Source organism: Brachyhypopomus gauderio, chromosome 7 (assembly GCF_052324685.1).
Source record: "Brachyhypopomus gauderio isolate BG-103 chromosome 7, BGAUD_0.2, whole genome shotgun sequence".
Classification (NCBI taxonomy): Eukaryota; Metazoa; Chordata; class Actinopteri; order Gymnotiformes; family Hypopomidae; genus Brachyhypopomus; species Brachyhypopomus gauderio.
This window is the reverse complement of record NC_135217.1, coordinates 15,305,471-15,330,696: the sequence shown is the minus strand read 5'-3', so window position 1 is coordinate 15,330,696 and position 25,226 is coordinate 15,305,471. Positions and strand designations below refer to the sequence as shown.

The 25,226-nt window shown below is 41.5% G+C and overlaps 1 protein-coding gene, 1 long non-coding RNA gene and 1 pseudogene across 7 annotated transcripts in view; all 3 read right to left on the bottom strand.

Moving 5' to 3' along the window:
- LOC143519038 (uncharacterized) overlaps window positions 1-23,195 on the bottom strand; it is a 59,458-nt gene extending 36,263 nt beyond the window's left edge. Inside the window, exons 1-8 of one of the 6 annotated variants that reach the window (XR_013132340.1) lie at window positions 22,701-23,195; window positions 19,788-21,914; window positions 18,710-19,252; window positions 18,441-18,577; window positions 14,817-14,980; window positions 14,466-14,519; window positions 14,246-14,373; window positions 2,317-11,578 (exon numbers count right to left, since the gene is read on the bottom strand). This is a non-coding gene — a long non-coding RNA (uncharacterized LOC143519038). Of the gene's footprint in view, window positions 1-2,316; window positions 14,374-14,465; window positions 14,520-14,816; window positions 14,981-18,440; window positions 18,578-18,709; window positions 19,253-19,787; window positions 21,915-22,700 lie in introns of those variants that run through there. The other 5 variants (XR_013132338.1, XR_013132337.1, XR_013132341.1 and 2 more) reach the window with 5 other exon arrangements.
- LOC143518334 (CD180 antigen-like) lies at window positions 12-739 on the bottom strand (annotated as a pseudogene).
- LOC143518333 (CD180 antigen-like) lies at window positions 1,060-2,005 on the bottom strand. The gene is given in 4 exon segments (XM_077010769.1): window positions 1,060-1,291; window positions 1,293-1,473; window positions 1,476-1,658; window positions 2,002-2,005. Coding segments are annotated over 4 exon segments (600 nt in total).
- Window positions 23,196-25,226: the final 2,031 nt, after the last annotated feature.

Below are 25,226 nucleotides of genomic sequence, written 5' to 3'. Positions count from 1 at the left end.
ATTCATTCAAGCTAATGTGGGGGAAAAATCAGTGTAAAACTGATTACAGCTGAGTAAACTACATATCTTGCTTGAACTGTTCTGATGTCATAATTCATAAATACCATAAAAACAATTATAATAGCAAATAAGTATAATCAATATTGCTAGCTTTCAACTGAAATTTCACAATTTAAGTCCACCTCTGATCTTTTTTGAAAAATCACAAACTGTCTCCTGTAAGTGTTTCATTTTGTTAGCATTCTCTTTTACCCGTTAAAAAAATTGATAGTTGGTACAATTGCAAATTACCTGGATCATCTTTTCTGAGTGAGTTGAGATACTGAGACTGACCAGCAGATTTTCACCGATATCAACATATCTGAGCTTTGTTAAGCTTTTAAATACATTTTCACTGAAGCCTGTGATGCCACACCCAGATCACCAAGGTCTCCAAAAAAGACATGTAATTAATCTGCTTTTGTCAGGACTCCAGCATATATAGGATTCCCTTTCACATTAAGCACTTGTAGCTTCTTCAAGCCCTTCAAAAAAGTTTCTAGTGATGGTTTTTAAATGTCTTCATGGTCTTGCTCCTTTTTACCTCAGTGAAATGATTACATATGTTCCAGTCAGGTCTCTCAGGTCTTCAAATAGTAATCTACTGGTGATTCCTCAAAGCCGATTAAAGATTGGCGAGGGTGCTTTTAGCCACTATGGCCCAAAGCTCTGGAACTCATTTCCTGAAGACCTCAGGCATTTCATCCCTGCATAGCTCAAACCCTTCCTGTTTAGATCTGCTTTTGGTTAAGAAACTCTAACTCTGTTCTAATTATTTTAATAGTTTTCCAGATTATTATCTTATTTACTTTACTTTTTTACATTATTTTATTTAGTTACATTGTTATTTTAATATTTATTTTATTACATTATTATTATTTTATTGTTTGTTTACTTTTATCTTTCATTTCTTTTAACATTTACTTTTTGTCTTATCTTTACTTCCTTTTAATGTTTCTTTTTATTTATTCTGTAAAGCACTTTGAGTTGCATGCATGTATGAAAGATTATTATTATTATTCAAAAGATGTTCATTTGAGAGATCAGTTTATGTCCATGATAAAGTATTGGAAGATTATGCAGATTGATAAATGGAGAGCTAGTGCTTAAAGAGTAGTTCATGTAGCTGCTGTCCAGATTATATAGTGGTGTGGCACTGAATGGTAGAGACTCCCAATGCATAGCATTGTTATAGCTCAACTTATAGCTGAGATTTAGAAGCCTAGGTTCACTGAGGCCAGATAATTGTTTTACAGCAAGAGATTCCAATATTCATGCTGCTATGGCTAAGGTCAAGACAGTTCTCCTTAAAGGCCAGAAACTTCTAGTTCCCACTAATGATCAAACACGTCAACATGGGGAATGTAGCTGCACTGATATGACACACATCTTCAAAACTACTCTCATCTAGCACAAGGTGAAACAGGACATGTGGACTGGAAAAGATGAGAAGCGTGCTCTTGTGAGGTCTATCTTTTGAAGTCTGGTCATGCACTGAAAGGTAGTGTCTGTGATGTCAGTAAAGTGTTGGAGCTAGAAGTTTAAATCAACTGTTATGTTACAGAAAGACTGCATTCCAGAAGATTTTATTGAGCTCTTAGAATTGTCCTCATAAGCCCCTAGATCAGGGGTCGGCAACCTATGGCACGCCAAGGCATAATCACTGGCACGCGACACGCTGGACCAGCATCAGCAAAAAATTAAGTGTCATAATTTCAAAATTAATAATAAAAAATCTCAGACAGAGAGCACGATCCTCCAATCTAAATCGCTCCTCAACGCTCTGCTCGGCGGAGGCGTTTATACTTGTCGATCGATCGCGATATAATACTTAATTTGCGTCCATTTACACCTCCCCTCCGCTAACAATTTACACTCAACACGCAACCCCCCCTTCAGCAGTTTAAACTCGCTACCCCCCCCCCCCCCCCGCTCCAATTTTATTTGTTGATAGTGGCACACTCATTGAATAGAAATGTGAAAGTTGGCGACCCCTGACCCCTGCCCTAGATGGAGTTTGTTTGTTTTTATTCCCTCAAGTCCTTTCAGCTATACTGAGATGTAAATTTTGTTGAAACAGCCACTAAAATTCAATCTTCCTATATCCAGTGATAGAAAAGCATTTGGTTCAACATCAGTGAGATTGTTTCCTTTGAAGCTGAGGTGCAATCTCCTTGTGACCTGAAGTGCTTGTGTTACACGCCCAGGAGTAGGGTCTGTGCAGACGGGATTACTGTGTTACCTGAAACAGGATAAAAATGGATGGGACACAGGAACTGTACTCAATAACTGCAGATGCCTCTCAGCTCTGGTTTATTCAAATAAACATTTTAACACAATCTCAGTTTGTCTTGTATTCATACCGTTTGGTCCAAAGCAGTAACACAGGATTCAATCACTGTGACATAACCAATATCGCTATATGGCATACCATTGTATAACAAGTACAATAACATATATCAGTATCCCTGTATACACATATCTCCCAACAAAAAGGAATACACATGCACAATTTCCTACCTATGTGTGTACATCTCTATACATCCACACATCTCTATACATCCACCCAACTTTTTTAGGTGCTCTTCCGGGTTGCGAGAGATACGCTGGCGCGTTTTGGCTGCCGTTTCTCCCCCGGGAAAATACTGTGTATTTTATAACTTTGCATTTTACATTTCTCACCTGAACCAGCGCTGTGTATGGCATTTTGTACTGGATTAACTGTGCTTGAGTCCTGTGGAATTACGTGGTGGCTCTGAGTTTTCTTGGAGTGGAGTATCTGTGGCTAGGTGTTTGCGGAGCACCGGTGAGGCTATACAACTGCTGTGAGTAAGGGCCTACGTTTCTTCCGGGCTACGTGGATTATTTTGGGAGTATTATTGTGTCTGTTGGGCTGTGACGGCTGCAGCTACCATTGTGGTCCCACCATGGCGACGGGGATGATAAAGTACTCCTTCAGTGACCTTTTTGCGCTTCGGAAAGCACAGTATAAGACTCCTGCTCCGCTACTGATGCAGACACCTCGGCATTTTGCGATGACCTAAATACTGTCATCGGGGTCGTGGTCGGTCTTACATTTTTAGGCAGCTCCCCAACAATATTCCTTTGATGTGGGCCTCGCGACGCCGGAAGGTTTCACATGCGGTGGCTGGGTTAAACAACCAAATTAACAAATGGAACCTACACTACATATCAACAACTGTCCCGGTGCTGAGCGCAGATCTTAATCTTAAATGTGCTCTGTTCAACGTTCGTTCCTTAAATAACAAGGCATCGTTCATTGCAGATGTTATTCTGGAACATGACATTGATCTGCTTTGTCTTACCGAAACCTGGCAGCAGCCTGATGAGTATTATGCTCTCAATCAGGCATTGCCTGCACATTACAAATACATGGACAAACCGCGTTTAACTGGTCGTGGTGGAGGACTTGCAGTAGTTTACAGATCTAACCTCAAAATTAGATCTGTCTCAATCTCGAACATGACATCGTTTGAGTGTTTGGCTATGTTAGTCTCTGCTGCTAGACCCGTACTAATTGTGCTTATTTATCGTCCTCCTAAGCTAACTTCAGTTTTTATGGCTGGGTTTTCTGAGCTAATCTCTTCACTTATCTCTGTTTACTCTGATTTGTTGCTGCTTGGTGATTTAAATATTCATATTGATTCGGCTACCTGTATGCTTGCCAAAGAATTCCTAAATGTGCTTCAGAGTTTTGATATTGCTCAGCACGTCAACTTTCCTACACACAAGAAAGGCCACACCATGGACATTGTCTGTTCTGTGGGTAGATCTCCCTTTAATTTTAATAGCATTTATCTATGTGTGTCTGATCATAAAGCTGTGTTTTTTGATTTCCCACTGTCTGCGAGGGCTGCACCAATCACGCCAGATTACATTTCGGAACCTCAAAAATGTTAGTCCACTGGCTGTTATGGAGATGTTCAGACAGAGGACTATACCTGAATTTTTGAATCCGGATCTGCTAGTGGCTCACTATGATGAAACTCTGTCAGTTATTCTGAATCCCCTGGCACCTCTCAGAACTCGCTCTGTATCTTTTTCTCAGCCTGCTCCCTGGTATACTTCTGAGCTGCGCAAGGCGAAAGCTGTTGGCCGACAGCTTGAGCGACTTGTAAAGAGAACTGGCCTGACTGTGCATGCTTGTGCTTACAGGGATCATATCCTGCTTTACAAGGAAAAACTGCAGGAAGCTAAAACACTTTATTATTCTAATGTTATTCATAGTGCCCACGGTAATCCCAGAGCTGTTTCAAGCTGTCAATAGGATACTCGGCCCTGTGAAGAGTTTTCCTTTAACTCCGTCGTTTGAACTTTGTTCTCGTTTTATGGATTTTTTCAGTCATAAAATAGACACAGTATACTCACAGTTTCAGTCTACTGTGAATGTGTTGGACACATCTCGACCATTCTCGCAGTCCAGTAGCAGTTATTTTACGGCTTTTGATGCTGTGGATCAGCAGTTGGTTGCAAAGCTTGTTATGACCTCTAGGGCAACGACATGTCAACTGGATCCCATGCCAACACAATGGGTGAAAGCCTGTTCTCCGTCTGTCTGTCCTCTTATTACTATGGTTATTAATGCTTCACTTAGCTCAGGAATGGTTCCGGCATGTTTGAAGCTGGCAGCCATCACTCCAGTTCTCAAGAGGCCTGGCTTAGATCCCGAGAATTTTGATAATTATAGGCCCATTTAGAATCTCCCATTTCTCAATAAACTGTTGGAGCGAACAGTAGCTGCGCAGTTAAAGGAACATATTGAATCCTGTTATCTGTTTGAAGTCTTTCAGTCTGGTTTTAGGAGAAATCACAGTACCGAAACTGCTCTTGTTAGGGTGGTGAATGATTTGTTGATGGCGGCTGACCAGGGACTGCTTAGCTTGCTTATTTTACTGGACCTGACTGCAGCATTTGACACAGTGTGCCATAGCCTATTGCTATCTTGGCTTAAAAATATGATTGGCATAACTGGGACTGCGTTAGCATGGTTCACTTCTTATCTCTCTGACAGGCAGCAGTTTGTTTCTATTGGAGGTTTTAAATCTGAAACTTGTTCCGTGTTACATGGAGTCCCCCAGGGCTCAGTCCTTGGACATTTGCTGTTCATTTTGTACCTGCTTCCTCTTGGTGACATCATTAGGCAGCATGGGCTGCAGTTTCACTGCTATGCTGATGATGTGCAGATTTATATCTACACCAAACCTGCCCATAGCTTGCCTCCTCTTGCCTTGTTGAGCTGCTTAACGGATGTTAAGGCATGGATGATGGAGAACTTACTGAGTTTGAACAATAGAAAGTCTGAGGCCATCATAATTGCTTCTCCTGCTACAGTTAGGAGACTTGGTGACACCACTGTTAGTATTCCGGGTTTGGTTGTTTCTACCTCTGCTGAGGTAAGAAATCTCAGAGTCAAGTTTGACTCTACGTTATCTTTTGAGTCACACATTAAAAATACATGTAGGGCAGCCTTTTTCCATATTAGGAGTATATCTAGGATTCGCCCTTTCCTTTCTTTTGCTGCTGCTGAGAGCTTGATACATGCGTTTGTCACTTGCCGACTTGATTACTCCAATGCTCTGTTGTATGGCCTCCCTGTGCAGGCTTTGAGCAAGCTGCAGTATGTGCAGAATTCAGCTGCGAGGGTGCTTACCCATAAAAGATCTTGGGAACATATTACTCCGGTACTGTCACCTTCATTGGCTTCCAGTGCAGTATCGCATCCAGTATAAACTGCTAGTGTTGGTTTTTAAATCCCTGCATGACCTTGCTCCTTCCTACTTAAGTAGGTTACTCCAGCCATACTCCCCGATACGTACGCTTAGATCTTCAAGCCAACACCTGCTTGTGGTTCCGCCCTATAAGTTAAATTCCACTGGGAAAAGAGTGTTCTGTGTCACGGGTCCGATGCTGTGGAATGGGCTCCCTGATGAAATGCGGGCTTGTTCATCTTTTGATATTTTTAAAGCTGGTCTTAAAACTCATCTTTTAAAAGTGGCATATGGGTGAGATTTGTAGATTGTAGTGTTATTATATATTTTTATGCATATTTATCTGTATTTTTTATTGTATTTTATTTTTCCTGTGTGTTCAGTGTCCTTGGGTGTCCAGAAAGGCGCTTTACAAATAAAATGTTATTATTATTATTATTATTATTATTATTATTATATACTAGGGACTTGGACATTTTTTCAAAATTATTTAATCACATTTAAAATAGTTTTATTAGATGCAGCACAATATAACTAAAAAAAAGATGCCTCAATTGTCAAATTTGATCAAGCCAGTCCAAAGATATTCACATTTAAATCGGTCCTATTTTTTCAATGCAATTAACCTAAAACGAAAGGAAATCTTGTGATCAAGAAATGTGCGCTAGTTTTAGCATGTGGCCATAGTTGCCAGGTTCACAGTTTTCACGCCAAATTGGGCTTGTTTGAAAATCCAGCCGCGGGTAAAAATTCTGTGGTCGCGGGGTGCGGTTTTTTGGGCTACTTTTGAGTTGGGCAACAGCGATTTTTTTTACCGCGCGCTTGCGATGACTGATTTCGCTTAGACAGCGCGACCAGAGAAAAATGGCCGCGGCTCAATCATTATCCTGCGGAAATATCCAAGTCCCTACATATACATATATGCACTTAAATATATATTTTTTTTGAAAAGAAAAAAGTGTGCCGCCATCTATAGCACGTGCTTTTCTCGGTAATGAAACCCCATTCCGCATGAGCAGAACAACATGCTAACACGCTAACCGTTATTAGCATCGCTCAGACTGCACACAAGTGGAGAACATGGCATACTCTCAGTTAAATACCAGAATATTGATAAATAAAACATAAACAAACATAAAAAACGAACACATTATACAGTTCCAGAGCAAGAAATGCTGCGCTGCATGTCGGCCATTACATGACTCCGGTGCTGCACGTACACGAACATAAATTCGGCCTTCTGCTGACCCAATCTCGAACTACACACGACAGTAAGCATTACCTACAGTTCTGTAGGGGTTTCACCTACTAATCCTTTAAAGTAGTTATACTTTGTTTTACCTTAATTATTAATCAGTCTCATTAATTTAGAATCAGTCTCATATTCTAATTATACCAGAACCACAAGTTTAGTTATCAACTAAGGGTAATTAATGGTTTGGTATCTGAAGGATTTAAAAATGAATTCTTTGGAGGTTTTGGCAACAACCACTTTTGAATGACATCAACACAGACAATTTGGTGAAAATAAATGATACATTTATTTAAAACTAACTAGTAGTATCATATGGATACTCTGAGGAAGAACTAGTTACATCTAACCTAAGACTCATGGGGACTGGAGCCGGGGCCTTAGGATGTACAACAGGTGCATCATCACCCGTGGAGTGCTGACTATATGGGCTTTCTACTGTAACTAATAAAGAAGGTCTAGAGCGGGCAGTTTCTGTTAAGCCCATGTGACGTTCACTTACGGTGAGCACATCATTCAGCGCATGAGTGGTCAGTTGGAGGTTGTGGCGAAGGCTCTCAACCTCAGAACTGAGTTTAGCAGTATCCTGTTTGAGGAGTCCATTTTCCTTGCGTAGTGCCTCTACTTCCAAGCGAGCCTGGTGTTGACATAGAAGGAACATTTTAAAAGCTACATCTGGAACGGTGGGGGTCTCCTCAAAGGAGTCCTTTAGAGGTTTCTCAACATCCTTTCTACCTGGTTCAAGCATCTGAAGGAGCTGAACAACCAAAGATGGGCAAGAATTCTGTTTTAGAAAAGCCATGGTTAGTCTAAGCGTACCTACAGGGTAGTTAGAAAAAGGGGCAAAATCAATTCTGCTTCAGTGCAAACTTGTTTAGCTAATGTGCCAGGACCTTGTGTCTGGCAAGTGTGGGCAGGTGAATGGGTAATTACCTGGATAGAGTTGTACAAAAGGTGATTGTGGTACCTGGAACTAAACACTAGCACACTGGATAAAAGACTGCAACAGTGAAGTTATACAAAGACAATGAAGTCTGGTAACTGTGCTAAATAATTATCCTAATACTTCTGCAGTACAGGGGAAATCAGTGGGATGCCACACAAGTTAAAGCAACTGAATTACTATTGAAGTAATCAGAAATTAAATGAGTAAAATAAATATACTGATCTTCAGTTGACTGCTCAATGAATGTGAATAGTAACCAAATGGTAAACAAATTAGAACAAGATATCACCAAACTAAAGTTACCAAGAATTAGCTTTCCTCTATAGGAAGACTTAGGAAGCGCTCTGGCGCCCTCTTCTGGCGAATTTGGAGATGGTCCTATTCTAATGGCTTGAAAGCCTGTGATATGAAAATATGGTCGATATCAAACAAATATGGTTGAGCCAGAAATCTCTCTCACGCAGGGGCACCAATTATGTAGGGGTTTCACCTACTAATCCTTTAAAGTAGTTATACTTTGTTTTACCTTAATTATTAATCAGTCTCATTAATTTAGAATCAGTCTCATATTCTAATTATACCAGAACCACAAGTTTAGTTATCAACTAAGGATAATTAATGGTTTGGTATCTGAAGGATTTAACAATGAATTCTTTGGAGGTTTTGGCAACAACCACTTTTGAATGACATCAACACAGACAATTTGGTGAAAATAAATGATACATTTATTTAAAACCAACTATTCTAAAACACAAAGAGCATCAACAGGGATCAGTATATTTACAGTGAAGACTCGGCATCTAGTGTGTGTGTGTGTGTGTGTGTGTAAAAGGGGAGGGGTCAATGTGTGCGCACTTGTGCGCGTGTGAGGAGGCGGAGTTGTAATCTCAGTTCTCCTATGAAGAACAAAGCAACTAAAATGGCGCTGACTTTAAACAGTAGAGCAGCGCGACTGTATGTTAATGAGCTCAGCTGGTTTATTCCAACGTGGTCAGAACAAAGAGTAATGGAGCTGGCTTAATAACTAAACGTGGTGTGTCTGAGAATGGAGACTACAAGTTGAACATGGAGAGATTACATGCAAGGTGGAGAACTTTGTGTGTACGATGCTTAATGAAGTTTATGAAAATAAAGTTAAACACATTCAGAATGTATTAACAGAAAACTTTGTTAACTCTACAGTTCAATTAACTATGCCCAGCGGTGAGAGTCTCACGTGTTGAGGGTTTTGGGTAGTGTCCGTCCTCCCTGAATTAGGAGGGAATTTCCACCACAGGCTCCTCGTTGATTAAACGACGTCGTCCAGGTGTGCCGGGGAATTGTCCAGGAATGAGAGTCTCGTTCACGGTTTAACAACAGGGAGTTGATCGCCTTTGTTTCAGTCCGTGTGGCCGCGTTAGCAAGCTTGATTGAAGTAGTTAGGTGAATCTGTTGTCGCGGTACCGTTGATCAGTTGCTGGTTAGATTACACCGTAACTCGGGCTCGTTAATTAAGTAATACGACTTTCAGCTGTTTGCTGTTAGTCGTATGAAAGTTCGCGTGCTCTCAGAGAAAACCGGAGAGAGAGGAGTGGCGGAGCCTCTCTTTAATAGGTCTAACCTATGTGTCGGTCAAACGAGAGAGAGAGAGAGAGAGAGAGAGAGAGAGAGAGAGAGAGAGAGAGAGAGAGAGAGAGAGAGATTACGGAGCCTCTCTTTAATAGGTCTAACCTATGTGTCGGTCAAACCAGAGAGAGAGAAATGACGGAACCTCTCTTTAATAGGTCTAACCTATGTGTCGGTCAAACCAGAGAGAGAGATATTACGGAGCCTCTCTTTAATAGGTCTAACCTCGTGTCGGTCAAACCAGAGAGAGAGAAATGGCGGAGCCTTTCTTTAATAGGTCTAACCTCGGTATCAGTCAAACCAGAGAGAGAGAGATGAATGGCTGTTCAGGGAACTACTAAAGCTGGGCATACACTGTGCGATTTTTGGCCCATTTTCAGCCGATTTTTCACTCGTGCGACTATTTTTGCGATCAGGCCGAGTATCGGCTCAATCGCGTGTCGTGCATCGTATAGTTTACACAGGTAAACGAGGAGCAATTTTAGATGAACTGAATCATTAGGATCAGTTCACTAAAAAATTCTTCAAAAGATTTGTTCACCGAATCGTTCAGTGCTTGGCAAGACTCCAACGCACCTAATGACGTAATCGCGGTGGCTCCGCCCGTCCGCGAGAGCCTCGCGTGCTATCGCTTCGCGAAGTTGAGCAGCTCTCGAAGTTTGTAAACGCGCCACGCTTCAGTGCAATGAACAAATGGCGCATTTCCACACGGCCCTGCTTGGCGCGGTACGGTTCGATTTGCGACGGTTTGCGAGTGTTTCCATTAGTACCAGGTACAAGTTTGCCGATACCTTCAGGTACTATTTTCCGTACCTACTCGCTGGAGGTTCTAACCGTTCCAAAGCGGAAAACTTCTGTGACGTGGAAGAACAGCATGACACTGATTGGCCAGGGAGTGTTGTCACAGGATGCGTCACAGGAGAGCGACTCCTCCGCTATCGCCATCTCGTCCATTGTTGTACGGTGTTGTGGTCGCATACAAATGATGTCACGACACTACAACCTGCGCGCCAACAGCGACTCCACCCACATTGTGGTGGTCCACCATTGTAATGGAAATACCGTACCGCTCCGTATCGAACCGTACCGCGCCAAGCAGGCCCGTGTGGAAATGCGCCAAAAGTGGTGAATTCAGTTCCCCCTACAGTGCGCATGTCGAAATCATGACGTAGCGCTGCGGGAGGCTCAGACGGACTCTGTGTGTTTCTCTTTGCTCTTGTATTTCTTTCTGTTCCTCCGGGTAAGCGGTTTCTAACTTAGTTTGTGAAATAGATCAATATAAACTCGTACTTAAAAGCATAAGAAAGTTGTTATAATAGGTTTTAATATTAAAGATGAGCTAGACTTCACCGCGTATATCCAAAGTGTTTTACTGAGGTCTAATCTTTTATAGCGTTTATATAAAGCTATGTTACTCTGTTCAGACTCCAGTGAGGATGGTGTATTGTGCATGAATTATTGCTGATATGAATAAACTACATTATATGGTACAGTAATGAGTCTGTAGTATTATTTCATATACATTCGCTGTTATAATTGCATCTTGGAAACGATTTCACCGTTTGGAATGCATTTACATTTTAGTTCTACAGCAGTAACGTTTCTTACTTTATATTTTTAATCCATAGCATTGTTTACAGTGTTTCAACAGAACACAGTTCAGCTAGAGTGGACATTCAGCTGCAGTAATCATGCTGATAAACTATATATCTGTTACACTTTCACACAGTAAGTTTATTGTATATATATTTACACTGAAAAAAGGGGGAACACATTTAACCAGAACCTGACAAAAGTGGTTCCCCCTCTGTTTATTACAGGTAGAGTAGATTTGATATAAATGAATCATGCTTATTCTGTCCTCGGGCTGCGTTACTGGTGCAGAACTAGACAGCTAGCGAACAGTTTAAGAGAAGACAAGTTGGAGTGTATTTTGTCCTTTTATTTTCTTCTTTTACACTTCTTTACTCGCTCACTCGCACTTGCAATTTCACTTTCACTGTAAAACTGTAGATAAGATATGAAATAAACATACGTGAATCATAAAACAAATCCACAACACAATCAAGACGATCTATTTTCTGTCTACACAAAACGAGACCCAGCTTAGCTAGGTAGATCTGACTAGCCAACACTGCGGGTAAGTAAACATTATCTCTCGAGCGAAATAAGTCGAAATAAACAACCAAATATCCATATAATTTTGCTAACTAACATATAAGGATTACTTACAGACAAATAATGTCCAAGGCGCAAGTGTGAAAATACACGGAGGCAGGAGAGCTGAAATCCGTGGCCGTTCAGAATTTACACCAACAGAAAAACTAGTCGGGAATTGCGCAGGACGTAGTTTTCTGCTGAAGGCGCAAAACCGCGTAAAAGTCCACTAGGAGGCGGTATTCACCATACAATTTACATGTACCATACTAAGCTACGGCATGAGATGAGGTCGAAGGCAGAACAATGCTGATAAACTAATGTTTATGTAGCATTGAATCTACATTCCTTTACTATAACCCCCAGCGCAGAGATAAAGAACTTAGGTGTCACAATAGACCCAGATCTCTCGTTCGATACACACATTAATAATATAACTAAGGTAGCGTTCTTTCACTTACGCAACATTGCTAAAATTAGAAATATATTAAATACTAGTGATGCGGAAAAGCTAATCCATGCATTCATATCCTCTCGCCTAGATTATTGCAATAATCTTCTAGCTGGATGTTCTGGTAAATCGATAAACAAACTCCAGCTTGTTCAGAACGCAGCAGCGCGAGTTTTAACGAAAACTAAAAAATTTGATCACATTAATTTGTCCAATCAGACTGTTTATTTCCTCTTTTATTCTGTCGTGAAAAGACATTTCTGCTGCTTTCAAGTCCAACTATGAGCGATTGCTTCTGACTGGAGTCTAAGCCCCGCCCCAAATTCAGGCGAGCGTTCCTATTGGACAGTGATTAGATTTCATTCTGGCACGATTACAGCTTCGCAGAGACACACAGTGGAATACAATGACGTTCAGTCGATTGCATTTCAAGGTGGCTTCTGGCACGAATTCAGCGTTTCTTTCTTTAAATACAAATCCACACACACTGGAGCTTTTACTTTTCATTGTGGCATGTTTTCATCACATCAGTGTTTAAATCAATCTCGTGATCATTACATTTAAAGGAGACATTTATGTCAGAAATACCGTATGGTGAAAAGCAATACCTTGGTGCCGTAATTACATTTCGAGCTGTATTATATTCAATTCTGGAACAAATTCAGCGTTTTGGTTTTGAATGGTAATTCTTGTGTATTGTTTTTCAATAAAGAGATAAAGTGCATTGAAATGTAATATAATAGTGCTTTTGCATTTCATTGTGGCACGTATTCTGCATGTTTGTATGGAAAAGCAATGCATTTTGTGGATTGCATTTCCATTTTTGCCTAGTAGCGATTACATTTCGAATAGGCACGGAATCATCTCCATACGGCGCACGCGAGGTCATGCACCTCTCGAATTTTGTAACTTTGCGCGCACTGCGCCTCAGCGCAATGAACAAAGTCATGTTTGCAGGGTTCAATTCAAGCACTTGTACCAATATTTCCCAGCACGTTAAACTTAATTAAGTTAAATATTTATACATATACTCGAAATGATTCGAAATATTGCGCTTTTAATCACATTATTTAATGGTTGTTTATTTTCAAAATGCCCAATCTTAACGTCTTCACGTTCTCTCATGTTTCATCCTGGAATTACAAGAGGCTCATATTTGTTAATGTAATACAAGAAAACTGTTCAGTCAGACAGATATTTGTTGTGAAACGAAGTAGTTACAATTTCAACATTTTCAAGTACTTTAGCCTAAATTGCAGCACTTTTCAAACCTGAAACACACTGAAACACAAAGCAGCATTAAAATTCGTCAGGTAAGTGTTCATTCCCCTGTTTTGAGGGGTGTTTCTTTTATACTACCACATATAGTTTCGGACAACACTGCAAAGCGGAAAGTATAAAGCCTCCACCGCTCGCGGAGGTTCGCGCAAGGTGCGTGCGGAGTCAAGCGCTATGGTCACTCAACCAGGCTTTAGCGCCCTTCGTTGAAATGTTCCAAAAGCACCGCTTACAAACGGGCTTGTTCATGTCCTTCGGTTTTCCATCTGTATCTGCTTCGAATCCAACAGCACTGTGTTTGCTTTAGCTGCCATATTAGCATTACAAACTGTCCTGTGCATTACGGCAGCTTGGGTGGGTCAAACGAAAGCGCATTTTATGTAAAAAGAATCGATACTTAAGGGAAACGAGTATTGTACCGTTTCAGAATGTTCAGTATCGATACGTATCGATATATCGATTTTTTTGACAACACTAAAATGGAGACAAATTGAGTATTATATCGCGATTGATTCTTTGTGTTAACTTGTAACTCCCGCGGTGGCCCAACTCAAAAGTAGCCCAAAAAAAATAGTTGGATTTTCAAAGTAGCCAAATTTGGTAGCATTGTTTTTAATTGCTCAGGTTTTCAAAGGAACAATTCAAACCGACCTAAGTAAAATGTTAATAATAATAATATATATTTTTTTAATCGAAGTTTCAAAAGGGCACTTTCATTGATAAAGGGCAGAGTTGGTGGTGCTTTAGCACCACCTGACGTCTATGTGTGCACGCCACTGCTTGCATACCTGCAGATATCTCACAACATGGTCCTCAGCTTGACACAAGCTGATTTTGGCTTTCTTCTTGTGGCCTTTGGAGGTAGGTGGAAGCAAGTGAAGCAATAGTAGAATGCTTGACAGGTCACTGTCCCAGCCTAGGCAAAAAACAGGAAAAATAGACACATTCAGATAATACATAAATGAAAAAACTCTAAAGAGAAGAGTTCGCCAAACTAACCAGACTCACCTGAGCTCTTCAATGTGCTCATTAGAAGTCTGTTTTCTGCACTCTGTCAGGATCCTAGGTTTGAAAAAAGTAGGCCATTTTGCCAAAAATCTGCCAGACACCTCCTCTCCAAACATAATGGTGATGTCTTGGTCAATCTACAGAAGAATATGCATTTTTATTCTATTTCAGGTTAAAAGTGTATACTTTGAGGGTTAAGACATCGTGGGAAGACATCCAAGACTGTTGAAGAGCACTGTTGATCTCGAACCAGTGTTTGACGATACTGAAACGTGGCCCTCATCTTCTCTTTGACTGCCAATTCATCAGTTGAATGTTTCAAAAAGGATATTGCCTCAAAACACTCCTCACCAAGCAGCTGCTTATCAGGGCAGTGAACCTCCCTCTTGTTTTTTGGACTATCTTGATAGGCTGTGCTGGTGAAGGATCTCCAGGACTGAGCTGCAGAGTTGTGCTGAAGTTTTTATTCTCCAGGCCAAGTAGCCAGATCCACTCTGCTGGTCATAGAAGTGTTTCTAACACAGTAAAAATGACATCGTAGAGCAAGTTCAAAACATGTTACTACTAAACCAGGGATGTCAAAGTCAAATACACCGAGGTCCAAAAAACCAAATTTGCTACAAGCCGAGGGCCGGACTGGTTAAATGTTTATTAAAACATATTGAAATGATTGCACATAGCCTGTTGAACCAAGACCTAACACAGTGTATATTATTTAATGCTTAAATGAATAAAGCAATATTTTCTTATGGATCTGTCAGTAATTTCAAGTGAAAACATTTTTCAACAAGCAAACAGATAAAAACAAACTTCCTTCATAGAAAACATGTCCTGTACATTAAATGAAAAGTAATAAAGGTTTGAAAAGTGTTGGAATTTAGGCTAAAGTACTTGAAAATGCTTGAAATTGTAACTACTTCATTTCATAACAAATATCTGTCTGACTGAACAGTTCTCTTGTATTACGTTAACAAATACAAGCATCTTGTAATTCCAGGACGAAACATGAGTGTGACGCTGGGGCTGTGGCGAAGGATGAGACACTGAATCCTTAGTTTCCACTGACGTCACTTTATTCTTACAGATATTGCGCAACAGCGCACGAATAACATGTAGCAAGCACACACACAACGTGTAGACTTTAGACAACGACGAGCACAGGACACTGCGCGAGCGCACATTAAATAGACAAACCACATTAACCCCATGTGATTACGAGACGATTCACAGGTGTGACGGATTATCACATGACATAGCCATCACCACGGAATATTCACAGACGCAGACGATGCACGTAGACTACGTAAACACACGCCCAAAAGGGAGGGGCCAGGGTCCTCAACGTGACAGACGCCCCCTCCAAGGGCACTACCCGTCCCGGGGTGCCAACAGGACCGAGTGCCCCGAACCCACGACGATGGGCGGATCCGACGCGCTCAGTCCTGCGTCTGGGAGGTGACTGCCCTTGGCGAAGTGTCCATCACGAATCACCTAGCACACCCTCCCTGGGAAGACGGGGGAAAAGACGTTAAACACATTAAATGGCACATTCACAAACACACACACAGGCACGTTTACACAAAGTGGCACAAGAGGGAAAAACGGGTTAGGTACACAAAGGGGAAGACTGACAAACACAGGAACACACACATGTAACATAGGCGCCAGGCTTCGCGCCAGGAGAAGAGCGAGTAGGGGAGAGAGCTCCGGTGCTGCTGGCGCTGTGTTGGGCAATCCCCCTCCTGCCTTCGCTGCGAACTCTCCGCCGGGTGCAACGTGGCGGGCGGACGTGCCCGGAGCAGCGCGGCGGGCGGACGTGCCAGGTGCAGCGCGGCGGGCGGACGTGCCAGGTGCAGCGCGGCTGTAGGACGTGCCAGGTGCAGCGTGAGGAAGCTCCTCCTCGTAGTCCATCAGCTCCTCCTCGCCCTCCAGGACCCCTTCCATGGACTTAGCCGGACTCTCACCCCGGGAATAGTCCATGGGGCTGGCCCCGGAAGGACTGGAGGACGCGGTCTCTCCAGGAGTCCTCCTCCCTTTAACGGTTCTCACGGAGGAGGGAAGGCTCTCCTCCTCGTCCTCCGTGTAGGAGTCGCTCTCGGGTGTTCCCCGAGACTACAACGTGTAGACTTTAGACAACGACGAGCACAGGACACTGCGCGAGCGCACATTAAATAGACAAATCACATTAACCCCATGTGATTACGAGACGATTCACAGGTGAGACGGATTATCACATGACATAGCCATCACCACGGAATATCCACAGACGCAGACGATGCACGTAGACTACGTAAACACACGCCCAAAAGGGAGGGGCCGGGGTCCTCAACGTGACAATGAGAGAACGTGAAGACGTTAAGATTGGGCGTTTTGAAAATAAACAACCATTAAATAATGTGAATAAAAAAGAGAATTATTCCGAATCATTTCGACTATATGTATAAATATTTACTTAATTAAGTTTAACTGGTGCGCGCAGTTACAAAATTCGAGAGGTGCACGACCTTGCGAATCGACAGCGATTACGTCATTTTCGCCGCGCAGACCCTCGCCGCTTGTGTGTGCTGCAGTGACTTCGCAGGCTACCGTTGCATTGTGGAAAATGTAGTGTTTGTGCGTGCAAAACACCATCGGGCGGCTGTGGCCTGCGGGCCGGTTCTAATAGTAATTAAATATCATCCAGGGGGCCATAGATAATCAATTTGCGGGCCGGATCTGGCCCGCGGGCCTTGACTTTGACACATGTGTACTAAACAAACTGACATAAGAGTTTTATATAAAACTAGTGGTGTGCCGTTAACGGTGTTTGTTAATTTGATACTCTTATCGGGCGATATAAAAATTATCGCCGTTAATCTATTCTTAAAGTTGGGTTGGGAACTGGGTCAAAATGGGTAAGCAAACTATGATGACTTTCAACTTGATAGTTTAGCTCGGCTGTATTCCTAACCAAATTGCACAGTAGGAGCGAGAACGAGTTTTCAAACCTGTGAATTACAAATCATACGTGTGTTTACATGGATGCAGCCACGAAGTCGCCAGGTTTGCTTCATGGAAAATTCATTTTTACGAACGTAAAGTGTTACCGGAGCAGAGCTTGGAGCGGTCGTTTTCTGCATGGTCCTAGCGCTAGATTCATCGCTATTTAATTATTTCTTTTTAACCGTTAAAACTGCAGAGGACCAAAACCGGCTTTTGAGTACCCCGCAAATTACATCCGTGAGGTGAAATGTACTAAATGTTGGCTTACATTTCAAATATCATGTTTAGCTGAATAAACGTTATCAACTTTTAATGTACAGTATGTACAGTATGTAGGCTTACAAATTCATGTTTAACTGAATAAACCGTTGAACACGAGTAGCCTACATTTTATTGAGCATGTTTTTTTTCTTCAAGTATCAAAGTAGAACAGCTTTCTCAAGCAGTCATTGATGCATTTTGGAAACAGGAGATGAGCCCCTGGTCTAATGCACCCTCTGTATTAAGAAACCCTATCTCAAAAACTGACTTTTAGTCATTACTTGGGTAGCACGCATATGAGCCATTTTAATGTAGATTAATCTAGATTAATTTCAAGATTTCAGTAAGATTAATCTAGATTTTAAAAATTAATCTATGCCCACCCCTAATAAAAACATACATATCCATTTTCTGAGTATGGATCTCTGAGGCTGGGAAATAGAGAGATGATGCCCAAAGCATATTTAGTTCTCACAGATGCTGGTGGGATCATCCTGAAAGATAAACTTTTCATTACTACAACAATTGTATCAGAGTTTAAGTGACAAATTGTACTGTTATTTGCTTCAATGAATTTTAGTCTCTCTCAAATTGTTAATTTTTCATGTCACGTTTCACCATTTGATGTTTATTTGCATCATAGGGTACATGAAAGAAATTGCTTTACTGATTCCAAAAAAGGAATGTGCTCTTTTAAGACATTTTTAAGTATAAATATGATTGACATCTTACCCATGAATTTCAACCATGTGGGCCACAAGAAGGTTTACCAAACGTCTTCTTGTTTCATCTGTCAATGTTCTCAGTTTATCATATTCATCCAAAATAACCTGTCCACCTGGTTTAGCCTGGAGAGCATTTCTCACCATCTACAAGATTAAGCATAACAAAGTCGGAAATGTTATCAGTCTTCCATCATCAAATTCAACTAACAACCCAGTTTAACAGCAAAATATCTTTGTGCGTGATATTTTACATAATTTGTTACAAAAGCTGCACACCTCTTTTGCTGCTTCCCGTCCAGTGTTCTCGTCCCTCCATTTGTGCGATTAATCACTGTGGCATCAGGTGAATTAGAGGATGCTAGCAAGGAGTCTCCAGAAACTAACACAGATTCAGTTTCAGCCACTTTGACATACTTCTGCGTTTCTCCAAATCTCACCTTCACCAACATGATTTACTAACAAAGAAAAAAAGAAAAGGCAGCCATAATGTGCCATTATTATTTACCAGGGGGGGGGGCTCCTGAGTTAATATATAGAAAAGAGTCGGTAACACTGAACCATTGTTCATTGTTACCGAATCTACATTGTAACCATGTTGATTATTTAATTTAATTTTAATTAGATTTTTAAAACATATCGCCCTGTTATTCCTATACCTGCCACGGCTAACAGACACAGTCCCAATGGTTTGGTTGGTAGGGAAGTAAGTTCTACTTAGCTGATTAGCGTGGTTTGTTGTGACTGGTCAGGCCCGGCATAGCACGTCCTCGATGTTCCTGGAGGGGACTGCTGAGCCTAGGCGACTGGGGTGAAGTCCATCTCGGGGAGGGGAGGGGGTGTGTAAATGGTCACAAATTAAGTATTATATCGCGATCGATCGACAAGTATAAACGCCTCCGCCGTTCGCGCGAGATGTGCGTGCGGAGTCGCGCGCTACGGTCACTCGCGAAAGTATAATCCATTAATTTATATTAAATTATATATATATTTGCTGATGCTGGTCCAGCGTGTCGCGTGCCAGTGGCTATGCCTCTGTGACGGTCGTGGACGGACCGCACATTTCCTCCATCTTTTCCCTTTATTTCACGCACATGCTTATACGTTTGCTCACATACTGACGTTGGCGTTCAGTTCCCCAAAGGCGCTGGATGAAAGCGCTGCCCAGAAACGCTATGAGCTAATCGGCAACCAAGAGACTTTTTGTCCCGTTATGGACTGCGGCGGAATGAACGAAATATTTAAAATGAAAAGTGGACGCTAGACAAATTGTTTCCAATGCTTGTCTTTTATTGTGCTTACAAAGTTATTGGTGTTTCTTTTAAGTACAAAAAGAGAAAATAACGAGAGTTCATACCACTGTTTGTTCTTCAGGGTCGACAGACTTGTGGGTGGCAAAAAGGGGTCGCCGAGGAACAAAGGCCTGTTTATTTGTTCCGGTGTTACGGTAAATTCAGTTCCCCCTGTTCCCGCATGTCGAAAACCGTTTCCAAGATGCAATTATAACAGCGAATGTATATGAAATAATACTACAGACTCATTACTGTACCATATAATGTAGTTTATTCATATCAGCAATAATTCATGCCCAATACACCATTCTCACTGGAGTCTGAACAGAGTAACATAGCTTTATATAAACGCTATAAAAGAGTAGACCTCAATGAAACACTTTGGATATACGGAGTGGAAAACGAATTGAAATCTAGCTCATCTTTAATATTAAAACCTGTTATAACAACATTCTTATGCTTTTAAGTACGAGTTTATATGGATCTATTTCACAAACTAAGTGAGAAACCGCTTACCCGGAGGAACAGAAAGAAATACAAGAGCAACGAGAAACACGCAGAGCCCGTCTGGGCCTCCCGCAGCGCTACGTCATGATTTCGACATGCGCACTGTAGGGGGAACAGGGGGAACTGAATTTACCGTAACACCGGCCGGAAACGGCCCGGTTCAGCTTGCCGAAATGTCAGGGGGTTGACTGAGATGGGCTGTGGCTGAATGGTCATCGATTAAATGTTGGCTGCGATGTTAGGCAATGTTAGATTTTGATTTTTATTCGTGCAAATTGTGTTGTAAATTGTGTGTAATGTTTTACTGATGCATCAGAGTCTGTCTAATGTATGTTTTGTCTGATGAATGTTAAGTGTTCCCCTTTTGTGTAGGAATGGTGCTGGCCACCTTCTTTATATGTGTAGTCTGAGTCCTATGTTGGAGGCCAAGCATTTGATCTTGTATAGGGAGCGACCCCCTTTTTGAATTCTGCTGCTATAGTGGTTTCTGACTCTTGGAGAGAGACTCAGCAAGTTGTGGTTTTTGAATAGTATGTTTCTTTTGATATGTTGATGCTTGATTATTGTTATTATTTTTGAGTAATTATTTGCATAAATATTCACTTTCTAAAGAAAAATAATAAAAAGAAGAGAAAAAGAGAATTTTTGCTTGAACTTTGTGCTCCCTCTGCTATCTTGGCCTGATCCACTTTGCATTTTTTTTGCAAGTGCTCGTCCAATCCTTCACAGCCTCGGCGTGCCAATGGTGGCACGCGTGCCATAGGTTGCCGACCCCTGCTGTAGACGGTCAACCAGTTTCAGCTGTGGAAAATTCAATTAAAACAGGCGAATACACCACAATTAAGCCAACTACAGGAAAGTCTGATGTATGGAAGTCATATTCCATTGTAATTAATGGAGAGGGAAATCGGCTTATTGTGATTGATGTCAAAGTGTTGGTGTACGTCACCTGACGGCATGTGTTTGGACTGTGGTAAGAAATGGGACAGCACGATCCATCGCTATATTGCTGTATTTAATAAATACATGTGTATGTGGTGGGCGGGCGTGGGATTAAAACAAGCGATTTTTTGGCCGGTGCGGGTGGGAGCGGGACTAAAACAAGCAGGCGCGGGCGGCAGCGGGATTAAAACAAGCGATTTTTTGGCGGGAGCGGGATTAAAAAAGCAGTCCCGCACATACCTCTACGGTAGTGCTCCTTGAGGATCTCGCTGCGCCGGGCGAAGGTGTCGACAGCCCCCACGTGAAGGACGACGGTGCCAAAGTCGTCTCGCTGCTTTAGCGCCGAGGGAAGCCACCTGGCCATGTCCAGGACACGAGCACCTGGATACTGCCCTTTTTCTTCTTAGGCGCTGGTGAGTGTGGTGTCGGATGAGGGGGTGAGGGCGAGGTGGAGGACCCGGAGCTGAGCACTTCAAACCGGTTTGCAGAGGAGAAATTCGGCTGAGGTAGGGGCGACGACGCCGGCTATCTTCTGCGTACTCGCTGGTGCTCCCAGCCTGGTCCCTGGGTCAAGATGGCGGTCGCGCTGATCCGCCGTGACGAGGGAGTGGAGACGGCCGAGTAGGCAGCGTCGCGGGCGGCCTTGAGCCTGGTCTTCTCTTGGGTGAGCTCTGCTTGCTTCACCAGGAGACGCTGGATCTCCCGGCCCAACTTTTCCAGCTCCGAGCCGAGCTTGACGAGAGCTTGTTCCTCAACGGTAGCCATGAAAAACGGGAGACAAAGCAGAGGGAGAAAAAACAGGGAAAAAACAGAAACGAGATGAAATAATTAGATGTCTGTAAATGTATTACACTGATTTAGAATTGTAGTGTTTAATGTAAGTGTATCTATAGCATGGTAATACGATACGTGAGTCCGCGTTTGCGTGCGAGCGCAAACCATTTAACATTAAACAGTTTCAACCATTTAACATTAAACAGTTTCAACGTTGATTCAACATTGAAACAACAACAGACAGTATTTCAATCATATTTCAACCACATTTCAACGTTGAAGGTTGGTCGTGTGCCAGCTGGGATTATAGTGCTCTTTGAATAAGAGTCTTAAAAATATGTATGAATGTATGTCTTAATTATTTTTTTAATGGAAACATGCAGCATGTTTAAGTACTTGCAGTGGCGGAGCCAAAGGGGGGGCAGGGGTGGCAATCGCCACCCCCAACAGAGCCCTTGCCACCCCTAGTGCCACCCCACTGGAAATGGTCATTTTAAGAGAAAATATGTCTTTCCTTTCGTTCATCATTTGTATATGAACCCCTCTGATAAAGCCTTGCTCACCCATTGGCCACCCCTTGAAAAAAAGTCTAGCTCCGCCACTGAGTACTTGATGATGAGATGACAAGTTTGGATGAAAACTTATTGTGTACTTATTGTTCAAAATGATCTCTTACACAAAAAATATTTGTTAGGCTAACTGAATTTGTTTTCCCCAAATAATTTGTGCAGCTTAAGGAATATACTGAACCTTACCGTAAACATTGTCCTGTACTGCAACTTCTTGGATCAAGAAACAATCAGCATAGTAAAACTACAGTGATGAAAAGTTCCCATCGTGTTTCCACACAAAATAACTGAACAATGGCTTGTATTGATCAGCTTGAGCAGTTATGTAGAACTGCAGAAACTGGAAGTGGCCTCTTTCCCTTCCTCCCTGTCCAACTGTTCTTTTTTAGTCAAATACATTTAAAAAGGAACTTTACTGTCCTTTTCACCAAGGTAATTTTAATGGTTTATATTACTGTAAGTAAATGAAGTACATTTATGATTTTTCATTGAACTTATGTGTAAGCATTCTTTCTGTATGTATTTATTAATTATGTTAGTTTTTTCCTGCAGACTGTGAATTTAAATGTGAAAGGTAGGGTGACAGAAGTGTTGGTATCACACCACTTACAACGCCACAGTAGTGCTTTAGAAGTTTCTGAAGATCCTCTATCACCGCTATAGAGATGATTGTCCAACAGAGGGCACCAATCTGCCCCTAAATGTGGTTTAGGCTAGTGTTTGTATTATACAGCATGCATTTAAATACACATGAAAGGATCATTTGTCTTACCTGTAGTCCCTGTAACTTGATTTATCAAAAATCTATTGATTTTGAGTGCCGGTCAGCAAATATGTTATTAGTAATCTTTTTAGAAACATGTAGGCTAATGCCTCCAAATTGAATTTATTTTGCTCATAGCCAGTAATTAGTAAAACTTTATGCAAGACAGAAAATGCAAAATTTACAAAGAAAAGTACAAAGAAACATATCTTTCTACAGTGGGGTTGAAATATTACAAGAGTAAGAGTAAAGTAAGAGTAAGAGTTAAGATTAAACATTAGGGGTAAATGTTTATCGCTGCACTATGGAGTCTGAGAGTAACGTAATTTCAAGCCTGTGTATGTCCTGTACATATCACAGATTTGACAATAAAGTTGACTTTGACTTGACAACTCAAAGTGTACCATATATCTGTCACGTTACAGCCCCTGACCCCTCCCCTTGGGGCATGTGCAGTGGTGGACAGTAACGAAGTAAATGTAATTCGTTACTGTACTTAAGTAACATTTCCATGTATCTGTACTTTACTCAAGTACTTTTATTTGGTAAGACTTTATACTTTTACTTCACTACATTTCAAAGCGAAACTTTTTACTTTTCACTTCGTTACATTTACAGAAACATCTCGTTCCTTTTCTATTTTAAATCAACGCTTAATAAAAGACTATAACCAATCAGCGCTCAGTAAGAGTTTAAGATTTGTACGCTAATTGGCTGAGGATCTGACATGGCTGCAACAGATGGCTTTCCCCAACACCCCTGGCTTTTTATTTAGCCCAATAGTTTAAATTCCTCGAAAAGAAAAATGATTCGTATTCCTTCAAGTGTCTCCTCTGCATTCCGAAGAACACATCGCTGTCATCATTTATGAACTCGCCGTCAAACTTGAAAAAACACATCGAGGTAAGTTCGCCATTAGATGAGTACTAGCAACAGGGTGGTTTATATACCCTGGTTAATCACATTGAAATACACAACTTTTAACAGATGCTTTTATCCAAAGCAATGTGCTAGTACCCAAATTGCAATCTGTGGAGATGCTAAGCGCCAGTTTAACACAGGAGACTCCCACATCAAACGTTAAAGCCGGGGACACATACACGCGAATTTGGCCAAACGAAGCGAACTTCGCAATTCATTCCTATGAGGGAGGCAAAGGCAAACAAATATGAGCGAAGCGAAGCAAAATTATAAAAATTATTATTATTATATTAATTATTTACGCAATAATACACTCGAGGTTCGTGCTATAACGGGTAATATTGGCACTGCTGTGCTGCGGTCGTAGATCAGCACAGCAGTGCCAATATTACACGTTATAGCACGAACCTCGAGTGTATTATTGCGATTATACCACAGTTCAATTATCGCTGTTTATTGAAAGATTTTGAGTTAAAGAGGACGAGAAAATACGACCTGTTTGGTTAAAAACACTCCGCCAGTTAAAATAGTTCCATTCAATGGCTCGCTGCTAAACTTACACAACACTGGAACAGCCTTACCCAATAAATATTATAGAGGTAAATATACACAAAAACAACTGTTGATGAAATTGTATTTATTAAAAATAAAGTACAACAATTATTGACCATCCACGGCTGATTGGAGGTTCGTTCAGGTATCTGTTCAGTCCAGCTCTTAAACCAACGACGCTGCTGATGCTATATAACTCTCCCTTCACGTTTCTGACGGATCCATAAAACGTCGTAAAAGCTGATTCATTTCATTTTGGTTAATACTAAAATCGACTGCAATGTCGTTGCTCTTTAACCAGGATGTAAATACATTAAGGACGTTTGTTTTACGGTATTAACTTCGTTTCTCTGCATTTCCAGCTCATCCAAATCATTGTTTGTAAGCGTGACAAACCTTGGCTCATTGGAAGAATCAGGCTGGTCATTTATAGCTTCATCCTCCAGTTTCAGATCGAAACAAATGCTTTCGAAGCC